Below are 26,350 nucleotides of genomic sequence, written 5' to 3'. Positions count from 1 at the left end.
CTGTTGATAAGAAAATCCAATTAAGTTTAAACTCTATGGCTCTAAGATCACTATTATTCATTGGCTTGACTTTCAAATACTCCAGCAGGTGACATTACCTTTGTTGTGCTTATTGAGACAGAGTTTTGCTATGTGTTCAAGATGGACATGGAACCCCAGTGTCTATGTTCATGAAGCTTGATATGGTAGGGCACAGTTAACTGTCAAGAAAAAGATAAACAAAATAGAGTACATAGGGATTATTTACTCGTGAATTTTTATAGGCCAGACATTTTAGTATGATTATCTAAAGGCATATATAGAAACTGAAAGAAAGGTGCTCTGGAGCACCATGTATTTTCGATTGCTATGCAAGAGGAAGGCATTGAAGCAGGTTTATTTTCCTTTCATAGGAATACTGGACCATGAAGCAACCACTCTTGGTGCTTTCCGTGTACCTGATATGCTTGAAATACTGTCACAGTGCACCTACTTTGAAGGACACGGCTGCTACAGATGGAAACCTGAATAGTATGCTTGGCTTATCTACCCTGTTTGAATGTTTACCTGTACTGCTGATGTTTATAGGGACTAGCAGTCCTATATAAACTAACCCTATAAACTACCCCTAACCCTAACCCTCTATTTATTACATGTCTCCAAACACTTAAACAAAATCCTCATGATGTCAAAACATCTGGATAAAACATAGAAAATTAAAGTAAGTCTACATGAGCCAGCATTCACATATCCAGATGTTTGCAATGATGTAGATAAATCTTGGCAACTTTTTGCTTGCATTTTCTTTTGTATTATACAAATGTTTGAGTTCCTCTTCACATATCTTTAACAAACAGCAAAGTAATTTCCTAGCATATAAAAAATTTAAACCATTAATCTCTGTAATTACTATGATATTAGTCCAGGGGTCAGTTGTCATGACAGCAAATCTGGTTCTGTGTCAATTAATTTCTGACCTTTGGTGATAAACATTTGGAGCATTTATAATTTAGTACAGTAAATGATCTAAAATGGAGTTTATTTGGAATTTGTAATTAAATTCAGAGTTAAGAATAGCATCATCAGGATGCCACATTGGCTAAAGAGAAAACAGAATGACAGTGAATTTATGCCCATAAAGGAACAATTAATGGTACAAAAGAGACTTCTATTAAGTTACTATGTATGTATTGTATGACACACAGACCGATGGCTTCTTGGAAGGAAATTGTTCACTATGTTTGAAGTCCTTTGCTAAGTGTCTCTTAGAAACTGTAAATAAAATTCAGATTTTTCTCTAATACAAACATACCTGAGTCTCCATGGATAGAAAACAAGTGGATAAAGAGAATTAGGGATTGTGGAAAAATGATAAAACTGAGATCAAATAAGCTCAGATTTGTCGAGTAGCTCCCATGTGAGAAATCAAAGGCACATCAGGATGGCAGTTGACAGCTAATTCATCATGGAATACTTTAGATTGAAAGGCTGTACAAGAACCATCACGCCACTATTTAGAGGGCACCAAAAGCTGTTAAAGTTACTGTTTTATAGTCTGATCAAGTTAAAAGATACCCCAAACATCTCTTCTAGGTCTTCTCCAGGTGGGAGAGGCAGATATAGGAGGAGAGGTGAAGAAGGCTTTGATTGGCATTAAGCAGATGAAAATCATAATGGAAATGAGAGAGGAAGAGCATGAAAAACTGATGAAAACCCTGAAGAAATGCAAAGAAGAAAAGCAGGTACCATCATGGCAAACAATGTGTTCTTAAGCAAATATGGGCTATAAAAATTGTAACAGTAAATATGAGCAATTAATGAATGATTTCTTTCCAAATGTCACATTTTCTGGACAGCATTTTAGATTGAAGAACCTTTACATTTTCTTGTCTAATCATCTTACAACAGGCCTTGAACACAAGGATTTGCATACTGACACCTAGGGAAGAAGGCTTCTTTCTCAAAATGCTTCCCTTTTGGTCTAATTTAAGATATTCAGTCAAAAGTGTTTGGAGAGGTTTAGACTAGGTCAGTGGTTTCCAGTGCCTATTATTATAATAAATAAGTGCCACTCTTAAATATGTTTAGGGTAAGGATGGTTAAGAATGACATATTTATTTTATAAATTTTTATTTATTTACTTATTTTGAGTCATGGTCTTATGTAGCTGAGGCTGGCCTTGAGGTCCAGACCCTTCTATTTACTAAGTGATGGGTTTATATATATGTGTGTGTGCGTCATCATACCCAACTTTGAATTCTATAGTTTGAGTAGTCTCTTAGCTGTTTAAAATATCAGCGGATTTTCCAGATCTGATTAGATAACCAGTCTCACCCTATCACATGTCCAATAATGAGCTTATATTGAAGGACTGTGAGTCTGCCCTACTTCTTGACTACTGTACTTAAATTACCCTGGGCTTTACCTCTATAGATTTCTTTTTCCTCAATAATCGTTTAAAGCCCTCTAGCCTTTCCTTTTTTGAAGAGTTAGTTTAATTGTAGTTCAGCAAAGGGGCTCGGTGGGTAAGAACACTTGTCACAAAGTCTGAGGACCTTAGAACCAACCCAGTGGAAAGGGAGAATGGACTTTCACAAGTTATCCTCAAACCTTCACGTGCACACCATGGCAACTTGTACTACATACATATACAAGACAATAAAGAAATGCCAAAACATTGAGTTACCTTAGTCACAACCATATAAAAATCCATTAGACCACTTGAATCCTCTGAGGAGGTACATAATTATTACAATTGGAAGGCAAGTGAACATAAAAGTAGGAGAGCTCTGGCAAGTACCTATAAGATGAATAGACCCCTTCTCCTCAGGTCCTCATACAGTTGGCAGATGGAATGTCTGACAGCATTCCAATAGACACCAGAGTGTATTAAATAGCATACTGCTCTGGTCCATTTTATTAGACGTATTGTTAGCATTATCAGTGGTTTTAACACAGTGCTCTACTAGTGAGCTTCATCACAGCCTTAGCTTTTTTTCTATTTTTAGTTTTTGAGGTGCTAGGGATGGAATACATGTTGTGCTCTACCACTGAGCCATATTCCACAATCTATTTAAAAAAACAAACAAATAACTTTGCATATGGTTATAGTCCAAATATATATTTTTCCAATAGAGAATAACTATTGTATTCAAATGTCCTAACCCTAACCCTAACCCTGAATTATTCCTAAGATACTGTATAAAGTTCAACAAATATTGACTGTAGTAGACACTACATACTTCATAGATTAATAGTGTTAGCAATACAACACTTGAAATGAGTATTTTCTAGCTGTTATATTTGAGCACTGCCTTTAATCAAAACAGAAATAAGAACTGTAACAGAATAATTTGGAAAATACGGGTAGGTGGCTTATGCCTGTAATCCTAGTATTCAGAGTCAGAGGCACAACTCCAAGGTCAACTACATATTCAGTTCAAGGCCAGTTTTGGCTACAGAAGTGGGATACTGTCTTAAAGCAAAAATAAATAAATAGATAAATAGATAACACAATAACTTCAGAAAATATTTTAAATGTTAATGTTGATAGTTACTTTTTTAAAGAAATGTTTTTAAAGAAATGTTATGATTCTGGTAAAATATGTTTATGTGAAACTGACCATGTTTTTCTTTTTAATTTTGTTTTTTACTAACTACATGTTTTTTAACTACAAAGTACAAATGGGGGATGGAGAAATAACACAGTTGGTACAACACATGTTGCATGAACAGGATATCTGAGTTCAGAGCACCAATATAAAAGTATACTCGAATGTAACTGAGAACATAGCACTAGAGAAAGACGGCCAACACTGACTACTGGACTCCATAAATATGCATGTGTACAATTAATAACACACATACATATGCATAGTTAAAGAAAAATACCAGTTCTAATGCACAACTGTATCTTTACCTATGTTCTTATACAGTTTGAGCAAATGGATTCCATACATACAGTTTCTAGAATATTATCATTCTTGAGTATTGTGATCTCTGGGCATCCACCAAGCAGTGAGGGCAGAATCTGCCAAGCTGACCCCAAATCTGTGTAATGGTCACTTACCAGGCAGGAAGGAGATGACCCAACTGGCACCTGCAAGCCCTCCACACCCCTTTCAGCAGCAATCAGAAGATGGTGATGAAATCTAAAGTAGCTCCTCACTAGGACAATGTGAAAGGCCAGCCCCTGCTGGTTCTTCCCTGTTGGGCTTATTCTCTAGACACCTGGGAATAATGACAGTAAATGTCATTAGTATAAAACACATCATTTCATGTAATCCTTCGAATATCTGTGTCAACCACACTTTGAATTTTGCATCTAAGAAAGCTGATGTTGAAGCTGTTAATTAACATGTTGCTCAAACACTGGCATGAATGAACCTGTGCTGAAGCAAGCAGATATGACAATGTGGGACCCGATGACTTCCTGTTGTTCTTATTTTCTTAAGCCACCTACAAGCTAAGGCTGCAATACAAGGAAAGGAATAACCACTAGAGGACCAAGGAAGCAAATGTGGGTTTCAGAAAAATCCCAGAAAGTAGCAGAAATTTTAATCCTAAAATTTTATTTGTTGCATAAAACTCATAGCATTAGACTCCAAGTTTGGGTACTAAAAAGGCAAACTGGAAAAAGGGGTGAAAATCTTAAATTTGGGCAGTGGTGGTACACACCTTTACTCCCAGGACTTGGGAAGCAGAGGCAGGCAGAGCTCTGAGATTAGTGAACAAACCCTGACCAAAAGAGCAATACAGAAAGCCATCCAACATCAACCTCTAGCTTCTACACATACACATGCACACAGGAAAACATAAACTTGCATACACTTTAAACACACACAGACATAAATGATCTGTGATAATAAACATAATGCCAGTGTGTTGGAGGCTGAGGATCAGGGCAAACATGAACTACATATTGACACCATTAGTTTCAGAAACAAAACAAAACAAAACAAAAAAACAAAAATAAAAACAAAAAACAACCAACCAACCAAACAAACAAAAACCCAAAGATCTATAATAAATTGGTGTTAGGAACAAAACTTCTCCCATCTATTTTTCACTTGAGAGTTTCCTTGGTTAACTATCATTCTCCTGAACTCCATCCCAGACAACAATTTCATGCGTGCAGTGACACCAGAGATAAAATCAGGGATAAAAGAACAATATTTTTTCCTGTAGAGCTATGGTGGCATCCAGGGCAGAACTGAGGTAGTTGTCATCTCAGCTGGCTCCTTACCAACAGCAATAAGCCCTAGCAAGTACAGCAAGGACAGACAAGCAAGAAGACAATCACTGTAAATCAATGTTCATCACTGTCTAAACACATACAATGAGTTAAGGAAGATTAAATAATTAAAATATGAGTTTTCAAAGCCCTAAAGCCCACTTTCTATATCACTCATAGGCTCGTCACCAAGGTTCCCCATAGGGATGGTGTCTTTGCCGTTGGATCTTCCACATTTAATACAATGTTCAGCATACAGTAAATATTTAATAAATAACTGGAGAACAAGTGAATGGACAATGAGATTTTCATGTCCTTCAATAAAGGCTCATTCAGAAGACTCTTTGCAATCACTGAGGCAGATACAAAAGCAGTAAAGACCATGAAGATGAAAAGACTGAACCCATTTAGGGTGTCTTGAATTTAATTTCTGTTGATACCAGGTTTCATGTATGAAAGGATGGCCTTGAACTTACTAAGAAGACAAAGATAACCTTAACTTCTGACCCTCCCTCTTCACCTTCTGAAAGTTGAGATTACAATTTTGAATTACTGTGTCAGTTTAGGTACTAGGGAGTGAAACCATGGCATTGTAAATATAAGACAAGCACTGTATCTTAACTAGTTTGGTAACCGATGGTACCAATGTACAATTAAAAAATGAAAAAAAAAAAAAAAAACAAAGGTATACATAGACTCAGGAAATGGAAGTGAGACCTTTTTTTTTTTTTTTTTTTTTTTTTTTGTATATTTTAACTAGGAGGCCCTGAAACTCATGAATGAAGTGCAAGAATATTTGGAGGAAGAAGAAAAGTTATGCCAGGCATCTTCTGTGGATTCCTGGGATAGATGCAGGCCATGTCTGGAAAGTAACTGCATGAGATTTTACACAGCTTGCCAACCTGGTTGGTACTCTGTGAAAAATAGGGTAAGAGGAAATGATAGCTCACCATTTCAGAGTTCTTAAGACATTCAAGCCATCTTGATTTTTAAATTTTTAATTTTAAAATGGAAATGATTGCTGTTGTCCTTTTATGATCTATATATATCATCACCTGTGTGTGCACAATTTATATTTAGAGTAACCATCAGTGTTTATTACACTTAGAATCACAGTCCATAACTCCTTTAGAAGAGACCTGACTGCATTGTATTCACTGTTTGTTGACATGTTCCAAATAGATAACAAAACCTTTGATGGTAAGGGTCATATCTAATGTGTCCTCCTTTGAGGAGGCATCCAATAAACATGTCTAACTGCATTTTCAATTTTATTATCAGTCTTTGATTTCAATCTTCTTTAATATTTAATCCTAGAAATCATGTATTTCAACCTACTTCTCTCTCCCTCCCTTCCTCCACATACCTTTTTCAAGTCTACATGTAGCCCAGGCTGTCCTTAAATTCAGCATGTAGCCACATATGACCCTTAACTCCTGATCCTCATTATTTCAAACCCTAAGTGCTAGGTTACAGATGTATGCCATAACACTTAGATTCATTGATTCCTCCCTCTCTCCCTTTACTTATGCTACAAATTATTCTCTGGTGATATATCCTAGATTGAACATGAGTCCATGATACCCCCACCTTAGTCTCCCAAATGTTAGGATTACAGATGTGCAACATAATACATCTGTATTTTAATGTGTTTTTCCTCTTAAGTACTTAAGTACAAATGTGAATACCTTCAGGTCTCCTTTAACCCTACCCATGTGTGGCTGCAGGACTGCCATGTTTTATTTTTATGCCCTTTGGGTATCTTCTAGGCATAGAAATTCAGAGAGCTGTGAACCACATAGCTCTGACACAGTAAAGTCTTTGATTGCCCTGTATTTTTCCTTCCCACTTCAAGAAATGAGCCATGTATAAAATAGAATTAAATTTTACTCTTTGTATTAGTATATGTAGTAATTATAGTTTCTTCTGGCCTTGCAGTGCCACACTCAATTACAAAAGAACAGCCAGTAGGATAAGGAATACACTAAGCTAATTTGATGACACTGGTGATCACATCCTCCACTTTTACAGATATGGCCATTCACTGATCTGCCAGAATATAATGACATGATTACTGGAAACAAGAGATTTTCAGTTCATTCTCATTTGTGCCAGACATGTAACTTTATGAACTTTTATTATGCCTTGCTTTTGGTAGATGTTTTCTGAGACTGGGTCTGACTAAGTTACACAGGGATATCTCAACTCCTCGGTTTTACTAATTCCCCTTCTCCCTCAGAACCTGGAGGAGCTAGAACAATAGGCATGTGCCACCTTGTCTAACATTCAAGTTTTACTTCTATTCATGGAATTAGTAAGCAGAAGCTGGCAGAGGAGAGTCAGGCAATCTATCCAGATTTCTTTCTGGAAAGTAAGATTACTGAATAATTTTTGAACAGCAGGAAGCTGATGCTCCAGAATACTCCATAGCTTGTGACACTAAACACAGTTGATCATTGTAATGTAAAGACAACTTTGTTCTGCCCAGACTTAGAAGTCACATAGTGTGACTGCTGGATACCCTTCTTCCACTGAATGTTACTCAAATTTCTATGATTAGGGTTTCATTCATTCCTTTGACCACAAAGATGGGCATTATCACTGTTAATTTGCAATTGTGATTAAACAACCTAATGTATAACCATTTCTAAGCTATATCTGGCATATATGGCTCAGTGAAGATGTCTTCATTTTTTTTTCGTTCCATGTATTAGTGATATGAAGAAATAGAGTATAAAGACAGTAGCATTATACTAAATAATAATAAACAACATCAATAACAACTAAGAGCTAAAGGTTAACAGAATTCTTTATAGTTCCAATGCAAATTTCACAGTAACCTGTAGTCAATGACCTGCCAGCTGCTGCCAGAATATCAGGTTATAGCTGATCCACTGTCCTCAATGGGCCAATTTAAGCCAGGAGGAATTTCAGGTCCCATTTTCCCAGTTAAAGTTAAAACATAAGAATGGTATTAATATATCTCAAACTCAACAACCTTTTCCTAGCTTGAACAGAACTAAATTTAGAAAGACAAGCATTAAGATGACTTTAAATTTTCTAGTAAGAAGTGGAACAGGAAAACGTCTTAATTTTCATTCCATGCCCCATTCTACACCACAGATGGAGCAATTTCTGAGGAAGATATACCGATTTCTGTTTCCCCTCAGTAAAGAAGTGGAAGATCCCCCTGCAGGCAAACAGATGACAGAGGAAGATTTACAAGTAACACAAATGGAGAAACTGTTCAGCCAGCTAGCTGTGGATGTGAAATCTCTTTTCAACATGAGCTTTTACATTTTCAAACAGATGCAGCAAGATTTTGACCAGGCTTTTCAATCATACTTCATGTCCAATGTAGACTTAATGGAGCCATTCTTCACCTCAGTTTTATCCAAAGAACAAACAAGAAAAGAAGAAGTTGGGAAAAGGTGGGACACTCCCAGTGTCTTCCAGCAATTTCATAATTTCAGTCTCTCTATTTATGGGAGAGTCCGAGAAATAATTATGAAGACACTGAACGCAATTGAGGATTCATGGAAATCACACAAAGGCCAGTTACTAAAGACCTCTCTCCTTTTTTTCTCTTCTCTCTTGTTCCCTCTTTTCTTTTGCTTTTTTGTTGTATGTGCTTGTGTGCCTATATGTTCATGTATTTTCTGGTGAATATGTAGGTATGTGGTCCTATGTATAGGTGCACAGCCATTCAGAAGCCACAAGTCAACCTTAAATGTTATTCCTTAAGTGGTGTTTATCTTGTCTTGAGATAGGTCTCTCACTGAGACCCAGGCCTCACTGATTTTGTTAAACTGGCTGACCAGTAAATCTCAGGGATCACCATATCTCTGCCTCCCCAGCACTGGTATTATAAGCAAATGACACCATGCCCTGCTTCTTATGGGTGCTAAGGATTGAACTCAGGTTCTTATGCTTGCATGTTAGGCATTTTACTGAGTAAAGTATCTCTCACGACTTTTTTCTTTCTCCCATTAACATTGTCAAGCCATTTTTCTTGATCCCACTACCCAAAGACAGGGTTTTTCTGTGTATTTTGGCTGTCTTGGACTTGCTTCATGAGCTAGGCTGGTTTAGAAGTTGAAGAGCTGCTTAACTCTACTGGGATTAAAAGCATTGCTAAAACACCCAGATCCTTCATTCATTCTGAGGCAGAATGTGGCCAATCTGGAACTCACAATTTTCCTGCCTTATTCTCCCTTGGGATTGGCAACCCACTTCTTTAATCTATATACCTCCACATGGTCTTTGCTTAGCAAAGAATGCCCGGGCATGCTATCTTCCAAGGAGCTGCATGGGGTCTCCCTCTCCTCTGCATTCCTCTCTCAAAATTCTTGTAGTCTCCCATACTTCCTGCCTGGCTACATCCTGCCTATACATTGTCACAAACAGCTTTATTCATCAGCCAATAAGAGAAACATATTCACAGCATTCAGAAGGACATTCCTAATCACACAATCATGAAATTTGGGAGTCCTGGGGCTGTTTGCTTTTTGTAGAGCAAAATTTAAAGGTGAAAGATTTAAACAGACAAAAACTTGGAAATCACAACTCTCTCCTTTATGAAGCACATGTACATACAGACTCATCTCTTTTTTTTAAATCAGTCTAGAGCCTTAAAATAGCTATACACATAAAGATAAAGGTCTATGTTATACTATTACCAACAACCTACTCTAGATATCATACAGCAAGTCCCAAAAAAGAGAAATGGTCATTTCCCAGAGTAAAAGCCATACTATGTACAGGGCAAGTTGAATGTCCTATGACATCTCTGAGACATCTCTTCATCTGAATCATAAAACAGATGCACAAAAGCAATACAAAACACTCACAAAGATCCTCCATATTACACACAGGACAGATTTTACAAGTGAGAGTGATTATATATGGTCAAGGGGAGAATCCGAATTTCCAAACCTATCTTTTGTGTTGTTGTCTTCTATGGGGTCTCACTGTAGCCCAGGATGGTCCAAGAATGGTCCAGGTACACCTCCCAGATGCTGGGATTAAAGGATTCACCCCCTCACATAGTCTCAACCTTGTATTGATGACAAGGCCAAGTTAAAAGCTTCTCCTTTTTTTGTTATTGTCGAAATAGAAATTGGCAACTGCCAATGTTCTTCATGTATATTAGCTGTCCCAGGCAGGATGTGACCCAGACTCTCAATGATACCACAACACCACACAGTTGGCTTCTATCTAGGAAGGGCTTACCTCACACATTTTGGAAATGGAAGTCAGGAAACAAATCCTTGCTGTCCCATCGTTCCATGAGCAGAGAATAGCCATCATTACTGGAATTTCTGGGTTCTATTTCAAGGTATGGTGGATTGTTTTTGTAAGTCAAATGTTTTGTCTGGTCTTGCATCCTAAGCTAACAAATCAATCCAATATTCAGGACCAATATCAGATATCAATACTACAAGTATTGATACTGGGATGTAATTAAATAACTCTTGACTGGCCTTTTAGACAGATATCAATTATCTTGGACTGATTTCCAATATGTACTCATTAGAACAAGATGTTGTCACTCTTTGTATACTGTTAGCAGCCTTGCCTAGCTGCTGCTACATTTAAATGAGAGGCACAGTTTTAGTGTTTCAGATACATCAAAGTCAAAATAACTTCCGAAACACTGTAAATCCCTCTTACTCTAAGAACACACCCAAAATTCTTGCTGATTCACACATCTGGTGGCCAGCCCTGCCATTCTGTTCCATCACACCTCTATGATAACTGGATATCTAGAGACCCTGTAAATGCAATCACTGAAAATAAAGGCTAGCCACAGTGAAAATAAACCCCAACACTGAGTACAGAAAAGCAGGCAGATTTCTTTGAGTTCAGACTAGTGTGATCTACATACTGAATTTCAGGCAAGCTATAACTACACAATAAGACTGTCTCAAAAAAATTAAATTAAATTAAAAAAAATAAAATAGAATGGGACACAGCTTTGGAATGTAGCTCAGTGACTGAACATTTATCTAGTTAGCATGTATAAGACCCTGTTTAGTTCAGTCCTTAAGAAAAAAACAAAAAACATACTTGAAATAGCTACACATGTAAAGATAAAGGTCTATGTTATACTATTACCAACAACCTACTCTAGATATCATACAGCAAGTCCCAAAAAAGAGAAATGGTCATTTCCCAGATGAACAAAGGTTAACTATTGATCAGCAAGTCAGAGGCCACAGGGCACTTAAGGTGGCCTCCATCATCTTTCTGTACTTGGAAGGAATAGGCAAAGGCAAACCATCACTAGAAAATCTGAATGGTGTGGAAAAAAAAGTTTTTTGTTTTTTGTTTTGAGACAGGGTTATTGTGGTTAAATAAGGATCAGGATAAACAAATAGGCCGAATAGATGTTTATTCAGGGAGAAATAACTTACAACCTAGACAGATGAACACCAGCAAGTTCCATCTGATGCTCTTCTGTCCCGCCAACAAGAGAGCATTCCCAGCTCTTCCTCAGACCTCCTTCCACAGGTCACTTTACACCCATGGCTCCACCCCACAATGGGCGTGGTCAGTGCCACAGAAGGAGACAAAGTAAATATCTCACTACACAGGGTTTCTCTGTATAGCCCTAGCTATCATGAAACTCGCTCCATAGAGCAGCAGAATAAATCCTTCTGCCTCTGTCTCCCAAGTACTGGGATTAAAGGTGTACATCACCACCACCCAGCTGTGTGGAAAATTTTGAGCTTTGTTTCCGATGGTGGACAGAATTAACAATTACCCAAAGTTATCTAATCCTTCTATTGCCAGAACCCATGATCCCAGGGAAAAAGAGAGTAAAGGCACAAACAGAACTAATGTTGTGAATATGCTGACTTAAAACCATGGAGAGTGTTCTGGATTATGGGGGTTCAATGAAGTCACTGGATCCTTAAAGTAGAAGGGACCAAGAGCGTATCTCAGTGGTACAGTGTTTGCCTAACACATACAAGGCCAGAGTCTGACCAAAAAAAACCCTGATATTCTCAAAAGCAGAACAAAGTGGCAGGAAAGAACAGAAAAGTATCCAAAGAAGCCTGCTGTCCAACTTTGCTGACGTTGAAGATGTAGGAAGGGTGCCTTGTGCCTAATGACATGTTGCCTTTATAAGGTAAACAAAATGCACACTAGACTTCTTTGCAAAACAATCCATGTCTCCAAGTTTTCATTGTAAAGCTTTTACTTCTTTGGTGAGATTTATAACGAGATTGATAGATTTTTAAAGATTATGTTGTGGGTCAATTTTAAGGCTCTGGTGTGGGATTGTTTCCTTGACTTCTTTCTTGGGTACCTTTATTGTTCATATGTAGAAAGACTACTGATTTTTCTGTGTATCTTTTGTATCAACACATCAGCTGGCCTAGAACCCTTAATTCTTCCCCTCTACCTCCTGAGTGATTGGATTACAGATATAGCTACCTAGTTTTTACATTTCATTTATTTATTTTTTATTTATTTTGATTAATTTATTTAACAAATTAATTTATTTAATCTCCATACAAGTATGTAGACATATATGTGTGAATATATTTGGGTATTGTTCATCAGTAGTCATTTGCTTGCTTCTATTAGTTTTCAATTTTTACTTTTTCTTTTGTTATTTTTTTTTGTTTGTTTGTTTGTTTGTTTGAGACAGGCTCTCACTATGTTGCCCTGACTGACCTCCAATTCAAAAAAAGCCTACCTCTGCTTCCCAGGTGCTTGAATTAACTGCCACATTGTCCTGGAACTCATAAAAAAAAAAAAAAAAAAAAAAAAGGCTGAGCTAGCTGGGACAATAAGCACAGTGATCCATCTATCTCCTCTTCCCCAACACTGTCATTAAAAGCATATGCTAATATACTTTGCTTTTTTTCAAGGGTCCTAGGGGTCAAACTTTGGCCTCCTGCTTGTGTAATAAGTGCTTTACTGACTTAACCATCTCCCCAGCCCTATATGGTGAAATTCCAGTGTTGTTGATGTGTGAATGCTGTATTCCCTACAGCGTTGAACCAGCGAGACCTGACTTCAGAGATGTTACCTAAGCAAAATGGGGGAATGTGTGAGGAATTTGGCCTGAATTTATCCAGATGTTTCAAATTTCACAAAAGATGCCAAAAATGTCACAATTACCTATCTGAAGGTAAATTATTATTGTTTTATAATGCCATTCATGTGTGTGCAATGCTGTGTTTATGTACACATATAAACCTTTGCATACAGAGATCAGAGGACAGCATTAGGTTCCAGCTGTTTCATTTTGTTTGAGACATGGTTTATCGGTAACATGAAACTCAACAATTAGTCTTTTCTGGCCAGCTAGTGAGCTGCAGGTATATAACTGTTGAATCTTCCAAATTATGGGGATTATAAGCACACCACCATGTATGGATTTTTAAAATTGGGTTCTTGACATTTGACTCAGACCTTCATGCTTGCCTAGCAAGCAATTTACCATGTGAGCCAGCTACCAGCCCTGTTTTTGTACTCTTGGTTCTATCTAAAGGAGTTACTTATAGAGGTTTACAAATAATTACTCATCCAGTGTATGTAAACTAATCCTTTTATTTTAATCAATTCCATTACTATGGATTTTTCTGTATGTATGATTAAAGACTAAAGAAACACAAAAATATAAAGAAAAAAAATAAGCAAATTATACAAGGAGAAGAAAAAGCCAATGATAAAGGCAATTTTCTCATAGAAGTGAAAAGTACTGTGTAGGCAACCTAACTCTAACATTTCCTTTCTTGTCACCAGGACCTCATGTTAATATCATAATATAAAACACATCCTAACTTTGAAAAGTTGTGCAATCTTTTAAGAAGTCCATGTCCCTTAAAATTATAAAGTCTCTAAATTGTGGACTTGATTTTTAAAAGTTGCATGCTTTCTTATTCCAAAAGGGAAGAACAAAGAAATTGGGAAAAGGAGGTCCAGCAGCAGACTCCTCACACAATTCATATTGTAGCCTTAAGTGGAATGCACTCCACACAAACTTGGCAAATATCTCATGTTCCTGGAATCTCCAATAACTCAGGGTTTATATTGTAAATGAGGATGAAACTTTACCAGTGACCTCTTTCAGCCTCTTCAAAGGCTCTAACCCTTCCATATGGTGCCAAACTTCCACAGCTCTCTGTAACCTCTTCAGGGACTCAAAATAAATGTCAGTCAGGCAACTGAAAATATAGCATGCTCCTATTGAAACAACTCTATGTGCTAACTTTTATTGTCCCAATGAAGCAAAAGATTTCATTCTATGGCACTGATCTCTTGTTGATCAAAGCTAATTCTATAGCCACAGTAAATTAGCACACACTTGTTCTTAGCCAAAATAGTACATGAAAGACCACTATTCCAGGTCTTGATAAGAGTCTTCACTTCCATCTGAAGTTTCTGAAAGACAGGCCTTCACAGGCAATATATCTCTCAGCAGTACTGTTTTCTGAGCTCCCCCTATAACAATCCATTAATTTCTGAGCATTCAACCACTTTTTTAACCCAAAGTTCCAAAATCTTCCACAGTACTGCAACAAAGAAGTTCTAAAATAGAAAAAGCTACATTGTAAAGTCATCCAACCAACACTCCCATTTTCAGTACAAACTTTTGTTATATTTTAATTATATGGATGTTATAAAAACACTCTGACCAAAACCAATTTAAGGGATGAAAAGGGTTTATTTTTCATTGCAGATTACAGTCTATCTGTGGTTGATTGAAAATGGCTCCTACAGGCTCATATATTTGAATGTTTTATCCTCAATTGGTAGAATTGCTGGAGAAGGATTAAGAGGTGTAGACTTGTTGGAGAAGGTTATGTAACTGGAGAGTAGGCTTTGAGATTTCAAGAGCCCATGCAGTTCCCACTTAGCTTTCTCCCTGCCTCATGTTTGTGGAACAAAATATAAAGTCTCAGCTACTATTCCAGCAACATGACATCTGCTGTCATGCTTTCCACTATGATGGCCATGGACTCTAACCCTCTGAAACTATCAACCTCCAATAAATTCTTCTGTAAGTTGCCTTGGTCATGGTATCTCCTTATCAAAACAAGGAAAAGCAACTAAGACACACCATCATGGAGTGTACTCAGAGCAGTACGTCAAATAAGGACCTGAAAGCTGACTGCTACCTTGCTCACATCCTCATGCCCACCCCCCTTTTTTGAGACAGTGGCTCACTATGTGGCCCTGGCTGTCCTGGAACTCTCTCTATATAGACCAGGCTGGCCTCAGATTCACAGAGCTCTGTATACCTATGCTGGGATTAAAGGCATGAACTACTACAATCAGATACAGCCCCATGCTTTTAAAATGTCATTAGACATCTGACCTGAGTTTGTGGGAGCTCATGGACTCTGGATGGACAGCTAGGGAGCCATAATAGGACAGACCTAGCTACTCTGCATCTGGATGACAGATGTGTGTAGCTTGGTCTTTCGTGGGACCCCTAGCAGTGCATACATGAGCTAGCTCTTTGGAACCTACTCCCAATGTTGGGATATCTCACTGAGCCTTGGTGCATGTATGAGGAGTTTGATCCTGTCGCAACTTGATATGCCATGATTTGTTGATTCCCATGGGAGGCCTTACCCCTATCTGAATGGAGACAGAGGAGGAGTGGATGGGACGGGGGAGGAGAAGGGAGAGGGAAGGAATGGGGGGAAAATAGGGAGGGGAAACTGTGGTTGGTATGTAAAATAAATTTTAAAAATCTTAAATGGGCTTCTACACTCATATATATATATATATAGCGCCAATTCTCCACATAATTAAAAATAAAAAATAAAATTTAAAAATAAGATGTCATTAGACATACCATAATATGAATCAAGGTTGCCACTGAGTTGTAATGTTAAGGATGAGTTTAATACCCTTTTCACTATTTTTAATTTTTTTTCCCAAAAACAAACATGTGCATCCACACTGAATAATTTTGAAATTTACAACAAAAAACAAAAATATGACTGAAAGCAAACTATTTCTCACCCTGCTAAAGCCTGCCACAATGCCATATGTTTATAATGTGAGCATTTAGGAGGTAGAAGTAGAAGGATCAGGAGTTCAAGACTGGCTGTGGCTCCATGAGTTCAAAGTTAGACTGGACTACATGAGACACTGTCAACAAGCACCCACCCACCCAGTTCCCACCATACACACTCAAACAAAGCAAAAACACACAAAACAAGCAAAAGCAAAACTAAACACCATGCTACAGGTAACTATGCTTACAAATTAATGTCCTGTTAATGAAACAGATCTTTATATCCTGTGAGTTAATACATCACAGGTATCCTAAGCCTCTGCATGCTCTGAAATTCAAGAGGAGTGAGGTTTTTAATCTAACACTGTGCTCAATAGGCAAAAGATGATTTTGATAGTGCAGTGTTTAGGTAGTTACTAAGCGTCAATAAGGTTGCCTTCCCCCTTTTGCTTAGTATTACCAGCCTGGGCTCTTATTTCTCAGTTTTCAAAGGCACTGAACTTGTAAAGGACAGGTTCCCTGGCATGCTGAACAAGAATGAGGATGCTTTTTGTTTCTCCTTCTCTTCTCTGTTCCATTCCCTTTCCTCTTCAACCAACTTCAGAATTTTCTCAGTCCTACCTTTAGAAAATAAACAAAAACCATTAACTAAATACATTTAGCTATTTCTGCACATCCCCCTTCAACCATACATCTATCCCTTCTTAGAGTTTGTCTTGATAACTTTTGGAAGATAGTATTACTCATATTTTTGATTATATAAACTACTATGACTCACATCCCTGAAGCTTGGTCTACCAAAAGCTGGTGAAGTTTATTCCCCCCAGAATTGTTGACTGCATAAGCTGTTTTATCATTTGCTGTTTTCTCATTTAAAAATGTGGTAACAGATCCACTTCATACATGTGTTATGAGCATTAAGTAAATGAACTGAAGTATCAGTCACTTTCATTATTAAAGCTTTTTTAAAGTCACACAGGATTGTGTACAGAACAAATGACAGATGAGTTTGCAGAATGCTTACTGTGCAAGCATAACCTGAGGTTCATCTCCAGCACCCATGAAAAAGGCTGGGCATAGTGCTAATTCTAGCACTGGTAAAATGGAGAGGTAGAGCAGTTTAACAATGTAAAGGACATAACAAAACTCCACAAACCCATCATTTACTCTATGAACTTTATGAACTTTATGAAACCTAACTGTGTCACTCCTCCAGGTCACATTCCTTTTATCCCCTCAAAAGGAAATGCAGGAAGCAAGAGCTAAGCCTAAGGGCATAGGGGTATAGCAGAGTTCCAATAGCTGCATGTGAAGGCTGGATTGCTGTCTAAAGACAGTTTCTAAAATCCTGATTCAAGACAATAAATAGGTAAATAAAGGAACCAGAGGGGGTATGAAAATCAGTAGAGCACTTGACTTGCACAAAAGTATAGGTTCCATCCCCAGAATTACATAATTAATCCCATCAACACGGAAGGAGCAAAGCCAGCAGCCAGTTGTGGTAACTAAGTCCTTTAATTCCAGGACTCTGGAGGCTTGGTCTGGTGACTTTCAGTAAATTCAAGGCCTGCCTCAAATACATAGGGGGAAAAATGTAAAAAAAAAAAAAAAAAAAAAAAAAAAAAAAGATGAAAATGGCTAATTTAGATTTAGTATTTGTCTTATTTTTACATATTTATTCATATACCATACCAATGAAGGCACACATTATACGTATATTATACTTAGTATTTTTTTAATCTTTAAAATTTTTGCATATGGGGCTGGAGAGATGGTTCAGTGGATAAGAGCACTGCCTGTTTTTTCAAAGGTACAGAGTTCAATTCCCAGCAACCACATGGTGGCACACAAACATCAGTCATGAGATCTGGTGCCATCTGGCCTGCAGACAGAAAACTGTATACATAAGCAAATCTTTTAAAAAAAATTTGCATCTGCAGATTTTAATGTGAAACTCAAAATATTACTGATACACCAGGTGTGATGGCACACACCTATAATCCTAGCATTTAGGAGGCTAAGAATAGAAATCAAAGAGTTTGAACCCAGCATGAGTTATATACTCTGTCCCAGAAAAGGCAATTTTTTTTTTTTTTAAATTGACTCACATATATAAACTGTGCTCACTACTTCTAGACCAGCAAGAGCTATGTAGTGAGTTTCAGTCCAGCCTGGACTACCCTGTCTCAAAACAAATGAACAACTTACCCAGTTAAAAGCCGATCTTAGCCTGGCATAGAGCAGGTGTGGGCAAGAAGGGTGTTTTCAAACCAACTGGCCTTGGACCAGTGGGGGTAAAAACAGTGCCTTTGTTACAACCTCCAGATGAAAAGTTTCTATACCCCGATAAACCTCTCTGCCAATACAGCAATCCAATTCAGACCAAATCAAACATAATTAGAAAAATCCCACATTTAATGGATACAACGCTCCCAGATGGTCTTCTAGTCCCCCAGAGAGAGACTGGAAAAAACACGAGTCTGTTTTCTGGGGGGCTGTTTAAAATTCCCTGTGGGAGTGGTCTTGAGTATGTCTGAGTGATGACCATCATTTTGCTTTCTGAGATGCATACAGTTTGGAGAGAGAAGGGGAGGAGTGCGTGGGTGGAACCTCCACCATAACCAACAACAATGAAAGAACATGTATATATTTCCAAATTTTAAATGTTCTCTATTTTGAGACAGCAGCTCACTCTGTAAAGTAGACCAAGCTGGTTTCAAACTCAGAGTACTGGATGCCCTTGTCTCCTAAATTCTGGGATTACATGGTTCCTTACCCACAGCCCTGCATAATTTGTCTTAATATGTTAGTGATTATTTATTCTTATCCTCATTCAGTACATTTTGTAAGCTTTGTCCAAATGAAAAGTACCTTATTCACATTCATTATTTATTGCATGTTGGTCTGTGTTGGAATATCACAATTGATACATTCTCTAGATGAATGCCTGAACTTAGTGCAAACTTGAGTGATCAATGAGGAAGGAACCATAATTAAGAAAATACCTCCATATAAACAGGCACACAGGGAATTTTCTTAGTGATTGATAAGGGAACACCCAACCCACTGTGGTCACTTCTGAGCTGGTTGCTGGTCCTGGTTTCTGTAAAAAAGTAGTCTGAGCAAGCTATGAGGAGCAAACCTATAAGCAGCACCACTCCATGATCATCAGCTCCTGACTCCCCTGACTCCAGGTTCGTACCCAATGTGAGTTCCTACCTGACTTCAATGATGAGCAATGAGGTAGAATTTAGGTCAAATAAAGCTGTTCCGCCCTAAATTGATTTTGGTCATGGTGTTTAATAACCACAATAATAACCCTAAGTAAGATGATGCACTAAATTTTGGGTATTTTGTTTTTGTTTCTTCCAAGTCCTGCCATTACAAAACACAAAAACAGAAAACTATCTGAGGAGGGCATTGTAGAGCATATGCCTGTAATCCCAAGACTTGAGAGACAGAGCTAAAAGAACAGAAAGTTAAAGACCACTCTGACTGGCATAGCCAAGTTATGGGCCAACCTGAGCTATCAAGTGAGAAGCCATCCCCCTTAACAAAAACAAAACAAAGGCAACTATCATACATTTTATAAATTATTCTGTGGGTAATCACACAGCTATAATTATAATATCATATTTGATACATATAAGTAAAAATGTTTTCCCAAACATTGCTAGTCATGATTTTTATTGTTTTACTATTCACTTTTGCCCCAAACTTAAGTAGATTTACTATACAGATTTTTTTCTCACACCTCCACTTGTATTGTGCATATATATTTAAATTTCCACCTTTGATGGGATGGAGAGAATGTGCTGTGGAAGGGACAAAGCAGAGGCTTCTGCTTTAGTCAAGTTTTTGGATGGAAGGGATAATAGTCAACAGGGCTTTGCATTGTCATGCATGCAGTCTAGTCCTGAGCCACAACACAAACACCCTTAAAATACAGGGGGTAGAAATGTGAGATTTTTTAAACAAGTTCTTTCCTTTATTCACCCACTTCTGCTCTATGAAATTATATAATTAACAATTAATTAAGACAGGCATCATTTAAAAGTGATATTGGCAATATTACTATAAACAACAAGCTAACTCTGGGTCTTAAGCTCATGCAATCCACTTCCAAGTTTTCTGGAACTTTTCTTCACTGTTTCTTTACTTCCTTTATAGACTGCCCTGACTTACCTGAACTACACGTAGAATACCTTGAGGCCCTGAAATTAGTCAATGTATCTAATCAGCAATATGATCAGATTGTTTGGATGGCCAAGTATCATCTGGAAGACACCACATACCTGATGGAAAAGATGCAAGAGCAGTTTGGATGGGTGTTTCAACTAGCAAACCACAACCCAAAGACTAAGGGTATCTTTAATTCAACCAAGGTAAGGACCCAAGAACAGAAATGACCTCTATTCTACTAGTTACTTACTGATTACATCTGAATTTGAAAACAAGCTAGAGCAGAAAATACAATATTACATTGTGATTGCATCCAAGCCCACTTGACTTAACTTAGTTCATGGTATAGAAAGATGGTTCAGTCTTTTACCCATAAGGCCGAGGTAGGAAGATTTTTAGTTCAAGGCATGAATAGGCTACAAAATGAGCTCTGTGCCACCCTACACAACTTAGTACACCCTGTCTGAAAACACACACACACACACACACACACACACAGTCTTTTAAATGTTTAGAAATAGATCTTAGTGATGAATCTGCTTATCATTTCTGGGTCCTATACTAAGGGAGGATGAGTTCATAAAATATAAAAGTATTTTAATAAAAAATGACTAATTCTTCTCATAGCTAAAGGGTTGTAGCTGATAGTGACAACCTTGAACTGGCTAATAAGTTTGTAAGAAAGAAGACTTTGTAGGTAAAACAGAGTTCAGAATTAGACACGAGGGGCTGGAGAAATGGCTCAGCAACTAAGTGCATTTTCTGTTCTTGAAGAGGACCCCCATTTGATACCCAGTACCATAAGAAGATTTACAACCTTCCTTAACTATTGCTCCTAGGAATCTGATACTCCTTCTTGCCTCCTTAGGAACCAGACATGCATGTGATATACAGACATTAATTCAGACAAAAACACCCATATACATAAAATAATTACAAAATTTAAATTAGACTCTAAAATTTAATAGCTGAGAAAGATTGGGAAAGGTCCTTAACCTTTATAGGCCTCAGTTTTTCAACTGAGATGGGAATAATGGAAACCACATTGAAATGTTTGTCTGTAAAGCCAATGGGGTTCCTTAGTTTTTTAAAAATTAATTTATAGTGATTATTAGTTTTGATACAATAAACTAAGTCAACTTAAGAAGTAAATATGGATGGAGAATTAAATATTGGTGGCTAAGTGTTTAAAGGCACTTACTCTGGCACAGGATCCAAGTTTGGTTTTCAGGAAGCACATAGTGGCTCACAACCATTTACAACTCCAGTTCATGGAGCTCTGACACCCTCTTCTGACCTCCTTGGGCATCAGTCATATACATGCACTTGGTACATGGACATAATGTAGGCAAAGCACCCATACACATATAATAGATCTAAAAAGAATTCAAAATTAAAAATCATCTAAAAAATATACTGTCATCTTAAACATGTGTCTATGTTATGATGCCCAAACTTGATCATTAACTCTTTGCTGCATAAAACAATGGATGGCTTTTCATTCTGAGCCATACATGATAAGACCATACACAAATTGCCTTAATTATAAAAAAGTGCTAAACTGATTCCTGTGGAGTTAGCATTTAAGTAGAAGGGTCCTAAAAAGACCTGGGTACATGCTGGACAGTGGTGGCAGATACATTTAGTCCCAGCACTTGGGAAGAGGCAGGCAGATCTCTGTGAGTTCGAGACCAGCATGGTCTACAAGAGCTAGTTCCAGGACAGATTCCAAAGCTACACAAGGAAAGCCTGTCTCGAAAAACAAAACAAAACAAAAAGCAAACAAACAAACAACAACAACAAAAAAGACCTAGGTACAAAAAGCACTGGGCACAGTGCAATACTCTGTGCAGTATGTGACATTATGTAGAGGAACAGAACTGACGGAGCAAATAAATATTACAAAGAGCATTTATTATACTGATTTACATGATATGCTCTGGGTAGTTTAACAATGGTGTTCTGCATATTCAAGAAGTTAAGAACCACTAAGCTATTCTTTCCACTAGGATAGACACCTCAGCAACACTCCTCTAGTGTTGAAGGAATGGAGGATTCCTGGAGAGTTGTTGGTCTTCAGCCCACATTGATAGGTTAATAATCTGGGTTTTGATACCAACAGAGGATAGCAGTGGTGGTGGCAGTTGCAGTAGAGCAGATACACTCACAGGAAGTAGTGAAGGAAGGCAGATAAAAAGAACAGTTTTTCCTTCAGATCTCTTTATATGAAGGCAGTTGCAGAAAGGTGCTGCCCACTCAAAAGGCAGGGTCTTTCCCAGTACAATTAATTTACCCAGGAAATACTATCACAAACCTATCAAGAAGCATGTCTTTTAATTAATTCCAGCTCCAATCAAGTTAACATCAAGGTTATCCATCACAGGTTCGTATTAGCAGTTTCTGCTGTACCTGCTGTGTTTCAGAACTCTCTGCTGGATCCAGATGCAGCTACAGATGGCTTGCAGCAATGTTCTTATTCAGCATCTCCCTCTTTTACAGGTTGCTTTCATGATACTCTTAAATGTTTTACCTGAGAGCATCTTTAGCAATCAATTCACATTGGGATCTCAGCCTATTTTTAGGGAATCTGACATTTTGTTCTTTGTCACCCGACAAGTTCTAGCATAGTTTGAAAACTAAACTTAGCTACTCATAGCATACTCATTAAAAAAAAAAAGGGGGGGGGTGAGTGTTGGGGCAAATGCCTATATGTAATCTCAGCACTTAACAGGTAAAGGCAAGAAGATCTGGAGTTCAAGGATAGCCTCAGCTACAGAAGGCTCAGTCTTAAACTATCAAAATAAGCCCAGTGTGGTGATACATACCTGTAATCTCATCAATTAGAAGCTGATGCAGGAGAGTCCAAGGGCAGTCTGGGCTATATAATAGGTACCAGTCTAGCTCGGGCTATGTAACAAGACTCTGTCTTACCCCATCCCCATAAAGATCTGGGCTTCATCCCTAGCACCACAGGGCATGAGGCAGCTGGTATCAAAAGGAAGAGAGGAAGGAAATAGAAGACTAAGCAATTTTCAAAGAAATGAGGCTTATTTACCTTACAATTCTGGAGAGTAGAAAATCCAACATCATCTTAGCTTCTGGAATGGGTCATGTGTTGCTTTGCGCATGCCAGGAAGAAAATGCCAGCAGTATAGAAGCAGAGAAAGACTGTGTGAGACAGACTGAGGAGTGGTAAGAGAGGAGGTGCCAGATTTGCCTCATAACCTATAGTGCTTGTAGATGAAACTCACTGCAGTGAGACCATATCTCCTCCTAAAGGCTCCAACATCTCTCAGTAACATTACAATGAGAATCAAATTCCACCATGAATTTTTTGAAAGGAATAAATCTCATCCAAAATATAGCAAGTAATAGTACTATGTTACCCAGTTTTCAGAGGAGGCACAGAATAGTTTGTATAAGCTCCCATAGAGTGAGCATTAGAAATAAGCATGGTGCTGGGCACTGGTGGTACACGCCTTTAATCCCAGAACTCAGGAGATAGAGGCAGGTGGATCTCTCTGAGTTCAAGGCCAACCTGATCTACAAAGCAAGTTCCAAGGCAGCTAGGGCTGTTACGCAGAGAAACCATATCTCCAAAAACAAACCAAGAAAGAAAAAAGGAAGGAAGGAAGGAAGGAAGGAAGGAAAGAAGGAAGGAAGGAAAGAAAGAAAGAAGGAAGAAGCATAATGGGAAATAGAGTGGGTTTCTCCAGAATCAGTGGACTTAGCTCCTTTGATTAACTAAAGAATCGCCTGTAAAAGCCATTCTTTTCAAAGCAGCTGTTAGTTCATCATGGAAGGAAAAATGCAAATCACAGACCTTCAAGTATTGAAAAATAAACCTTTTTGTGCTTCACAAATTCTAAAAAAAAAAAAAAGTGATGGCCCCTTCTTATTATAACTTACTATACAATTATGTATTAGAGTAGGCACAATATTTTATGGAGTTTCATATATGTATATATATATATATATATATAGTAAAAGGCAAGTAAGCTGACAAGTTATTCAGACTATTCCTTTATAAACTAGAATTGCAGTCAGGTGTGATAACATGTACCTGTAATCCTAGCACTTTAAGAAGTAGAAGCAGGAGGCTAAGGAGTTCAAGGTCATCCTCAGGTATCAGCCCAAGGCCAACCTCAACTATGCGAGACCGGATTTCAAATAACAACAATTAAACAAACAAAAAACATAACTATTAAATTGGTTATGTTGTCTTTCCTTTGTTTCTGATGGAGTAATTTATTGGAAAGAATTCTATAAATAGTTGTCAGGGTTGAATAAAAATTGAATTTAAGGTTTAGTTCCATTAAAATTATTTTAAAAGTACATTCTATGCACTTGGGAATTTATTAAGAGAGTAACGAAGCCAGGTGCAGTAGCACATACCTGTAACTGTGACACTCAAGAGATTACGTGGAACTGTGAGTTTGAAGTCACCCTAAATATGTATTGAGACCCTTTCTCAAAACTAAACCAAACCAGACCAAAAACCAAAGAGAGAGAATATAATAAGCATGCCACTTGATTAGCTCTTGCCAAAATCACACATAAAACAATAAACTGTAAATTTCCCAGGAAAACTATAAAATGTGGCAATCTACATTAATGTCTGTACAGTAAACAATTAAACACCTCATCACCATGCTTGGGTTTTTGGATTCCTCTTGGAGATAAGCGGTGCCCTTATATGCATGGAGGTCAAAGGGCAAGTTGTTGGGAGTGGGTTCTTTATTTCCATCATGTGGGTCCTACAGACCTAACTCAAATTGTCAAGCTCAGCAGCAAGCACCCTTCCCCACTGATCTATTTTGTTATTAATTTTGAATGTGTACTAGAATACAGAAAACTTTTTACTCTATAATTCTTCTTCTCCAGGAAGTTCCAAGCATTCGTGGAGGAAAATCTTACAAACAGGATAAAATTATGACAGACTCAAGCATTCTGCCTTCCTCTAACTACTCAATCCAGAGCCCTACTGAAGAAAATGCTGAGAGCTGAAATGTCATCGACTATTTGGTAGCAAAAAATCTGCAGTATTTTAAGGGACAGTTTAAAAATTGGTAAACAGAATAGCGATTAGGAAAGCTTTGTTGACAGGGTAGGTGACTCATAGAAAGAAATAACATGCTGCTGTAATGTTTTACTCTTCTTGCTTTCTGTGGCGACCACCACCCAGCTCCCAAATAAATCCCACATGGAGTCTTATTCTTAGTTATGAATGACTGACCTAAGTTTTTCCTCTAGGCTTCTATCTTTGTCCTTTATAAATGTTTCTTTTACTCTTACTCCATGGCTGAGTGGCTGACCCTTAACATTCTCCCCTTCTTCTATCTTGCTCTCCTAAAGAATTTCCCAAATCTCTTACCAATTCTTTTTACTTCTCCGGGCAAGTAGCGTGGTAAGTTCAGATGGCAAATTCTGTAGAGCCAGATGAAGTGACCCTTCCTTCTGTGTGGTTCTACCACCCATTGGAACACCAATTTGTTGTTTGTCTTTACTTGTATTGCCTTTTAAAGCTATAGCTATCTTATTCATCAACTTCCACCCCAGCTGTTCAGCAGCTAGGCTGCATAAGCCGAGCCGAAGCTTGAGGGAATTCTGTTCAGGCACCGACTCTTTCAAAGCTACTAAGAAAATTTATTTAAATATCTTTCCTGCTAAAGAGATCAAGATTCAAAGGTTGAGGTAGAATTCTGCTTCCGAAGAGGCTAAATAGCAAGTGCCTCCTTTAGTCTTTGCATCATTAAAGAAATGTTCCAAAGCATAAACAAAAGTAAGACACTGTAAATCAATATTATACAACAATGACATGTGTAAACCAGGTGGTGGTGATGCACAGCTTTACTCCCAGCACTAGGAAGGCAGAGGCAAGAGGATCACTGTAGGTTGAAGGCCAGCCAGAGCAAGGGCCAAGACAAGCTCCAAAGCTACACAGAGAAACCCTGTTTCAAAAGACA

The 26,350-nt window shown here is 37.8% G+C and overlaps 1 protein-coding gene across 1 annotated transcript; it reads left to right on the top strand.

Moving 5' to 3' along the window:
* The first annotated feature begins 404 nt into the window (after positions 1-404).
* Positions 405-25,391, top strand: Clul1 (clusterin like 1). The gene is made up of 7 exons (XM_051190928.1): positions 405-510; positions 1,573-1,721; positions 5,973-6,140; positions 8,336-8,765; positions 13,221-13,358; positions 20,373-20,587; positions 25,269-25,391. The coding sequence occupies exons 1-7, from the start codon at positions 405-407 to the stop codon at positions 25,389-25,391; spliced, it is 1,329 nt and encodes a 442-aa protein (XP_051046885.1).
* Positions 25,392-26,350: the final 959 nt, after the last annotated feature.

This window comes from Phodopus roborovskii, unplaced genomic scaffold (genome assembly GCF_943737965.1).
Source record: "Phodopus roborovskii unplaced genomic scaffold, PHOROB, whole genome shotgun sequence".
In the NCBI taxonomy this organism is placed as follows: domain Eukaryota; kingdom Metazoa; phylum Chordata; class Mammalia; order Rodentia; family Cricetidae; genus Phodopus; species Phodopus roborovskii.
The sequence above is the reverse complement of the archived record's forward strand: the minus strand, read 5'-3'. Positions and strand labels throughout refer to the sequence as shown.

Bases quoted from the DNA above. Each gene is read 5' to 3' on its own strand.
- Clul1 (XM_051190928.1), top strand. From the start codon at position 405: ATGAAGCAACCACTCTTGGTGCTTTCCGTGTACCTGATATGCTTGAAA. The intron at 1,722-5,972 runs GTACCATCATGG...TATTTTAACTAG, and splicing joins AATGCAAAGAAGAAAAGCAG to GAGGCCCTGAAACTCATGAA. The intron at 6,141-8,335 runs GTAAGAGGAAAT...TCTACACCACAG, and splicing joins GGTACTCTGTGAAAAATAGG to ATGGAGCAATTTCTGAGGAA.